The sequence below is a fragment of the Molossus molossus genome, unplaced genomic scaffold (genome assembly GCF_014108415.1).
Source record: "Molossus molossus isolate mMolMol1 unplaced genomic scaffold, mMolMol1.p scaffold_m16_p_13, whole genome shotgun sequence".
NCBI classification, from domain to species: domain Eukaryota; kingdom Metazoa; phylum Chordata; class Mammalia; order Chiroptera; family Molossidae; genus Molossus; species Molossus molossus.
Window position 1 is genome coordinate 92,158,859 of NW_023425348.1, and position 7,973 is coordinate 92,166,831.

The following is a 7,973-nucleotide window of genomic DNA, read 5'->3' on the forward strand; positions in this document are numbered from 1 at the left end:
CACCACATTGGAGCTGAGGACACCTCTTTATTCCTGTTAGAAAAGGGTGGCTACAACAGTTAGACATGGAAGGGGACACTTCCACATCCAAGGGGGACCAGAATTTATAGCATCAGACAGAGAAAAGCCGGGTCATGAAGCCAGAGCCTGCTGAGTACAAGCTGGATTTAAGACCAGAATATCTGCTTCCCACCTGCTCCTTGTCCGAGCTCAGGATTCTTGCCCCAGCTTCGGCGAAGACATCATCCTTCACCCCAAGATCCTCCTAGCTACCACAACTTAACAAAGGTGCAGGTGGGGAACTCCAGAGTGGGAGTGGGGTGGAGGGAGGGAGGGTCTGTACTGCTAGCCCAGTGCCCTTTGCTCACCCTGAGGTACCAGGCACCCATCCCTCAGCCAGCTGTGCCTCCTGGGGAGGGGCCTGGAAATGCAGGTCAGACTGGGGGAGGGGCCGCTCTGGTCAATACCAGGTTCTGAGCTGGTTCTCCTCAGTTCACCACCGCCGAGCTGGCCATGATGTTCACACCACAGGCCCCAGACCCACGATGCAAGTAGTAGTAACCCTGACAGAGGAGGAGGGGTGGTTGGTGAGAGCACAAGGGCAGGGTGGGGGCTGGAGGGTCCGGGGCTTAGTGGCAAGACTCACCTCCTCGCCCCAGTCAGTGCCCCAGCTGTTCTTGATGGCCCAGAAGGGAACATCAGAGCCTGGGAAGCAGGGGGGAGTGCAGGGAGTCAGGGCCCCAAGCACTCTGCACTCTTCAAATATCTGCTGTGGGCCTACTGTGTGACAGGTACTAGGAAAACTGCAGGAAAAAAAGAGGCCCACCTACCACCCTCCTGGAAACCTGGTGGGGCTCTGTCTGGGGTTCGGGAAGGGTACCTATCTATGCCCCTCCTCAGCTTTCCCATCCTCAGAGGGGATGGATGACCCCACCTGGCCCACAGCTGGAGACAGGGGTGAGGACAGGGTTCTTAGGCTTTCCCCAGATTTCCCCCCAGTGGTCCTGAGATGCTGTGGTTCAGCCTCTGCCTGTGGCCTGGGATGGGTGGGCAGAGAGGTCAGCAGAACTCACGGTTGCCATAGCCCACAAGCAGCACAGCGTGGTCAATGAGCCAAGGGCTGCAGAGAGGCCGCAGTGGGCGGGAGATCCCATGGCGGTAGAACTGGGGAGGGAGAAGAAGCAGTAGGGGGCCAACTCCAAGGAGAAGTGGGGAGGAGTCAGAGAGAAATGGAGCAGGGGCAGCGGGGCTGGGGCCTTACCTGCATGCCAAAGGCGTTGATGGCAACGGAGATGGGACCATTCTTGGCCAGCCAGGCCGCCAGCTCTGAGACGGGAGGGGCAGCATCAGGCCCCAGCCCCGTGTGGCCTGTCCCCTCCCCACTCCTCACTCACCTTGTTCATTCTGGCTTAGCTCCACTGAGTCGTTGATGTAAACCTTGACCTTCTTTTCAGAGAAGCTGCAGGTCTGTAAGTGGCCACTGTAGCTGTAGTCATCCTCTGTCTCTAGCCCTCCTGGGGGATGTGGAGGGTAGGTGGGGGAGTAGAGGAAAGGCAGACCCTGCTTGCCATACTCTCGTCTTCTACCCGGAGGCTGTGCTAAGCCCCTTATACACAAAGCCTCACATTCCTCAGCCACCCCAGGTCACAGGCCATGCCCTCTGAGGAACAGCCTCATTCTAGAGATGGCACAACTGAGGCTCAGGGGGTTGAGGGAGTAACCACCACCGAGAAATGTGGCAGATGGAACTCAGCTCCCGACTTCTGACTCCTCGCTGTCCCTGCTTTCCTCAGACCTTGGCTTGCCTGTCCTGCTCTGACAGGACCCGGCCCCGACTCTGTACATCTCTTGTAGGGCATGTGTGGCTCCCAGTCTGGCCCGACCCCACCAGGCTCCCAGACCAGTCTATATACAGCCACCTCAGTCCCTCAGCCCGTCGTGCTTCTGCCTCTGCGGCCCACTGCTTAACTGAATTTAATTCAACACCTCCCTCAAGGGTGTGGTGTTACTACCTGGTTTAGCAACATCTAGAAATACAGATCTCCAAGCAGCAAAAATGCCGAGATTCTGTTATGTGCCAGGAACTTTACACATATTTCCTCACTTGATACTCAAAGCAATCCTACGAGGTGGGCATGAGCCCCGTTTCACAGATGAGGCAAGTGAGGCTCTGAAAGAGCTCACTGCCCAAGGACTTCAACCAGAAGGGTCAGTACAAAAACTTAAACCCAGTTCACGTGACTCCCATGCTCATGTCTCTCCCACCTCACAGAGTGACTTCCTGTGGAGGGAGCAGTGGCTCCCACTGCCCCCCCCGACCCCATTAATGCATACCCAGAGTCTTTATAGCTGAATAGGCGTTGGAGGGCAAGCCGCCCATGCAGGCCTTGTCCACTTTGTCACAATCCACGAGCTCTAGGAGACAGAAGGCTGGTCCCAAGGAGCCCCCAGGAGGGGCTGGGATAGGGATAGGAGGGTAGAGCGGGATGCTCACCCTGCTCAGAGAGGGAGAGCAGGTCCCCTTGTTTCAGGAACCACTGGCCCTCCACGTTGCCTGTAACTGAGAAGGCCCAGCAGGAGCCACACATGCCCTACAAGAGATGGGCAGAGTCAGGACTGGGTCCCTTCCCAACCCCAGGGCAATCTTCATGTCCCACCATCACTTCTAAGGGGTCCAACCTGGTTCTTGACTTTGGTGACAGCCCCCTTCTTCCTCCAGTCCCATTCAGGTGGAGCGTCGTCGCCAATAGACTTAACTGGGTACATCTTCTTGCCAACCTCCTCTTTTAGGAGGGAATTCAGGTAGATGGCGTGGAACTCCTCCTCTGTGGGCAGAGGTGGGCAGAGGATGGGGTGTGGGGGAATTTACTAAGCCAGTCCTGATCAGGGCCTTGGGAACAGGTCCTGTCTCTTCTAAGCTCCATGATGGCTCTGGCCACCACCCCTACCTGTGAGGTCACTGAACTTGGTGACTCCATACTGAGCTGTGCCGCGGTCCAGGGCCTGGATCTTCTCAGCTCGTACCATGTTATTGATAAAGATGGACATGCGCCACTGAGCTTCTGAGGACCAAGGAGCAGGGGAAGAAGGGCTCAGACCCAAGGTAGATCACAAAGGAGGGGGATTTGGGGCTAACAGAGGTTTCCCTGGGGAGTACGTGGGCTCTGTAAGCTCAAGAAGGACAGAACCCTGGGGCAGGTACGGGTGGGGGGGCCAGACCTACAAGTGATAAGAGTGGACAGTGTAATCAACTTTGGGGGCCAAACTGTGGTGATGACTTCCCAGATGTGAAGGCAGAACCAGAATGGGCTCCAAAGAGCATCCCCAGACAGGAGATAATGGGGAAAGGCCACCATGTCAGTGGGCTTCCAGCAGAGAAAATCTGGCCTCTGCCCAGAATAATGGAGGCCCACAGCTTTTGACCAGGCAAATCAGATGGGAGCAGAGGCCAGGTCACTGAGGTGCCTGCCCAGTCCAGGGATGCTGAGCAAGAACTTGAGGATTTAGAGGTCCTTGAAAGGATGCACAACCTCTTCTGCCCTTCTCCTCCCAACACCAAGGTGCCAAATTGGGGAAAGGCCTGCTCTGATTGGGACAGGTACAGCCCAGGCTGGGCCCTCACCTTCCTCTGATTCATACGTCCGGTTATAGGTGGTAACAAACTGTTTGAAGATCGAAGCCATTTTCACAGACAAGTCCTGGTAAGGCAGAGAGATCTTTACAAGGAGACCTTCTCAGACTGACCAGGGAATCCCAGGCCAGGGTGAGGGGAAAAGAGGGGACATAAGGCAGCAACCAGATCCCCAGAGAGAGAAGGGCTCCTCACCTGGGACAGGGGGTCTTCCTTCAACAATGGAAGGAATGAACTGAGAGTGTCGTTTTTGTCACCTGGATAGGGTTGGAACAAAGAAATCAAGCTGAACCCTGAATAAAGTCTGATCCATGCTATCCCAGCATCCTTGGGCTACCCCAGCACCTTTAATCTCGGTATCCACCGTGTCACAGTTCCAGCTCAGCAGCGTGTGTTTTTCTAGCTCATAGAGAACTTCAAAGCTGCAGAGCTGGGGGGGGGGAGAGGAGGAAGCCAGGCTGGGCCCTTGGCTAGATGGCGCTGGAGGCTCCTCAAATAAGGACCACCCCCAAGGCAATCACCCCCACAGTGGAGAGTAAGGCACCACCAACACCTTGACACCCCTTTTATAGCATGGTCTCTGGCCAAGTGACCTGGGTAACTGTTGCCTCAGATCCCTTCTTTTTGGCTTGACCCATCTTCCCAACTGCAGCCAGAGTCAGCACAGGAGCTGGGAATTGAGGGAGCCCCATCACTCACCTGCGGTGTGTCAGAAACAGGGAGCTGGCACACCTTGGGGTTGTCGCAGGGTGACTCCTCCAGTGTCATTTTCAGGGAGTATAGCGACCCCAGGCCCGCCTGGTTGGAGAGGCGGGTGGAGTGGGTGAGGCTGGCATAGCCACTCCCTCCTCAGCCCGTTCTTCTTTGGTCCCACAGCCCCACCGCACCCCTCCCCCTTCCCAGTCCCCAGAGGTGCCCCAGCCGTCCAGTGCCCCACCCTAAGTCTAGGCCCCGCGCCCCCGCCCCCGCCGCGTCCTCACTCGGCGGACACGACCGCTCACGGACCGCAGCACCGCCCGCGCCCCGGCAGCCAGGTCGCGGTTGTACAGCTCCAGGGCGAAGCGGGCGGGCCGCAGCAGCAGCTCTGGGGACGCAGGCTCCCAGGCCTGAGCGCCGGGGGCTCGGCGGGGCGGGGCGGAGGTAGCGCCCGGCAGTAGCCCCAGCAACCACAGCAGGGGCATCCAGGACGCCATCGGGAGGACGAAGCCGGCGGCCCGAACACACGGACAGCTCGGACCAACCGACGCGGCGGAGCAGCCTGCGGCCAGAGGCGCCTGGGTCCCTCCCCTGCTCCGGGCGGCGGGGCATCCGCCAATGGGCGTCCGCCACGGGCGCCTGCGCGTTCTCTTGTTTACGTGAGGCACGTGGGGCGTGCTGGCAAAGCAGGTCGCTCTGGCTCCGTGTGGACCGGCGCGTTCTTGCACAATCCACATCTGCGTGCACGTGGCTGGAGCCCCAGTCTGGAGATAATCCTTTTAGGTCTCTGGAGCTAGCCTGAAAATAAAAATAAATAACTAACATTTATTGCATGCTTGTTATAGGTTTATATATAATCGTGGTAGCAATCCTGTGAAATAGATGGGATCCCAATTTAATGACTAAGGGAATAGAGGCCTAGAGAGATGAAGCAGTTTACCAAACATCGGATACCTGATGGAGCTGGGCTTGAACCCAGGAAGTTGGCCTCAGAGCCTGAATATACAGCTCCATTCCTCTTTGAGGCCTCTCTTCTCATTAGAAAAATGGCAGTTAACATTCCCTGGACTGGCAGTTCCTCAGGCTGTTGTGAGGGTCACACAGTACCATAAAGTATCCAGTTCTTAGCGCCTAGCAAGAGGAGGTGTTAGATTGGACAAGGGTCTCAAGGTCTGGGCCATTCTTACTAAATGTTATTCTTGCTAGATGTTAAAATGTGGCACAGGCCTGGCCTGTGTGGCTTAGTGTTCTGAGTGTCATCCCATGGACTAAGAAGTCACAGTTCCATTCCCCATCAGGGCACATGTCTGGGTTGTGGGTTGATGCAGCCAATCAGTGTTTCTCACATTGATGTTTCTATCTCTCTCACTTCTCTCTCTATAAAAATTAATAAAAACATATCTTAAAATGTAGCAGTATTTTCAGACCAGCTAGAAAAAGAATGAGCTTGACAGGAACCCAATACAGTAAGTGTAGCCAACTGAAATCAACAAGTAACTGACCAAATAGTGTATGTAAGCAATGGCTAAGTTTCCCAGAGACAGAGCTTTGGGTATGAATTCCGTCTTCTTTACTTGCTGCAAGTAAATAAAACTACCTTGCAACAACCACATCTCATTCTTTTTTTTTTTATTCCTCACTCGAGGATATTTTTCCATTTATCATCAGATAAAGTGGAAGGGAGGGAGAGAGAGAGAGAAACATCGATGTGAGGATGTGAAAGAGACACATTGATTGGTTGCCTCCTGCACATGATCAGGGATGAACCACAACTGAGGTACCCTTGACTGAAATTGAACCTGCGACTCATTGGTCTGTGGACCAATGTTCCAGCCACTGAGCCAAACCAGCCAGGGCCACATCTCATTCTTGAACAGAGCACCCCAAGTGGCGAACCCCTTGAGTTGGGTAACATAGGCATGAACAGTTACATTAGGCATAACGCAGTCTAGTGGAGAGACAGATGAGAAAAAGAAATTTTTCCTGCACGATGTTCTGAGCTGAGGGAGAGGAAACAGGAACAAAGGAGTTTAAGGGAATTGGGGAAATCACAGAGTTGATGGGGGTTAGTTTGGGCTTCGAGAGTCGGGGAGCCCAAACTAACTAAGATCATCTAGTCCAGCCCTGGCTCGTATGACTCAGTTGATTGGAGCATCATCCAGTACACCAAAAGGTGGTGAGTTTGATTCCCCAGACAGAACAAATACCCAGGTTACAGGTTTGATTCCCAGTTGGGGCAAGTGCAGGAGGCAACTGATCAATCTCTCTCTCTCTCTCTCTCTCTCTCTCTCTCTCTCTCTGAAATAAATTTTAAAAAGAACAGCCCTGGCTGGTTTTGCTCAGTGGTTAGAGCACTGGCCCGCAGACCAGAGAGTCCCGGATTCAGTTCCCACTAAGGGCACGGACCTCAGTTACAGTTTGTTTCTGGCCCCAGTTGGGGTCATGTGGGTGGCAGCCACTCGATGTGTCTCTCTCACATCGATGTTTCTCTCTCCTCTCTCTCTCTCTCTCTCTCTCTCTCTCTCTCTCTCTCTCTCCCTCCCTCTCCCCCCTGCCCCCGTTCTATCTGAAGATAAATGCAAAAACAAAAAACAAAAAAAGTCCTTGGGTGAGGATAAAAAAATAAAAAAAGATCATCTAGTCCAAACCTGACTTTTTACAGCAGCAAGGATCTAGAGAGGTAAAGTGACTTTCCAACTACTCAGAAATGAGTGCTGGGGCCAGACCAGCCTCAGCTCAGAACTGAGGGATTCCAGCAGATGCTGATCTCTCCCTGCTGGTGCACTCTCCAGTTTAAGCTCTTTGAGGCTCCCCTTGTCTTTCTTACAAGAGACAGCCCAGATAAAGATTTATTCAAAGGTCTTACAGTTTCCAGACTGTAAACACAACTAGGTAATACCCAGAGGGTTTCAGAAAAGAAAGAAAAGCTGAATTCTTAGAGTATAAAGCATGTTCTTGAGAAGAAACTGTTCTGCAATATTAGCCTCTGGACTGGTTGGAGATGGTGATCCTCTGGATGACTGGTGGTCTGGATACTGGATGTCAAGTGGTTTGAATAGTGAACATTCTTTCCTTAGTCCTTCAGGGAGGAACCAGAGGGTTATCTGGAGGTTTGATGTATACCCAGGCATTGACACAGGACTGGAAAGTTTAAAAGTTTAAGTTCTCAAGTTAGTTAAAGGAAGAACAGAATGATTTCTCTTACCACGACCTACTTGATTTTAGTAATATATCAGCTTGACTGCAGTGACTCCATTTTATTTGAGTACACTCTATTCCTAACCTAGCTATCCCTTTCTTTTGAGGCTCTTCATCTCCCTCCCACCTCTGCGTTGTCTCAAATCCTCGGTAATTTGTTTAGTCGGAAAGAGCCGGCAGTGGGGCTGGTTTCTGAGGGCACAGGCTGTGGTCTGACATCTTTTCTCACCATACCTGAAGCTGGGGTCTGGAGTCCAATGCTGTTTTGACTTCTCCCTACCACGGTGTGGCACTGTTGAGGTTTGTTCCTCTCACTTCCCGAGCGTCTGAGCCCTGGAAGAAACTAGGGGTGCTCTCTCCGTGCCCTCTGATCCCCCATGCAGCCACTGGCCTCCAAAACACAGTTACCAGGACCCGGAGGTACGGACAGAGAAGAGTACAGCATCAC

The 7,973-nt window shown here is 53.5% G+C and overlaps 1 protein-coding gene across 1 annotated transcript; it reads right to left on the reverse strand.

Moving 5' to 3' along the window:
• Positions 1-7: 7 nt before the first annotated feature.
• On the reverse strand, positions 8-4,904 carry CTSF (cathepsin F). The gene is made up of 14 exons (XM_036258414.1): positions 4,612-4,904; positions 4,331-4,429; positions 3,977-4,061; positions 3,827-3,888; positions 3,623-3,698; positions 2,949-3,062; positions 2,680-2,825; positions 2,495-2,591; positions 2,335-2,415; positions 1,395-1,514; positions 1,262-1,326; positions 1,074-1,164; positions 647-705; positions 8-563 (listed from the first exon to the last, which is right to left on the reverse strand). Exons 1-14 carry the CDS (start codon positions 4,822-4,824, stop codon positions 489-491), a joined length of 1,383 nt encoding a protein of 460 aa, XP_036114307.1. The 5' UTR covers positions 4,825-4,904; the 3' UTR covers positions 8-488.
• Positions 4,905-7,973: the final 3,069 nt, after the last annotated feature.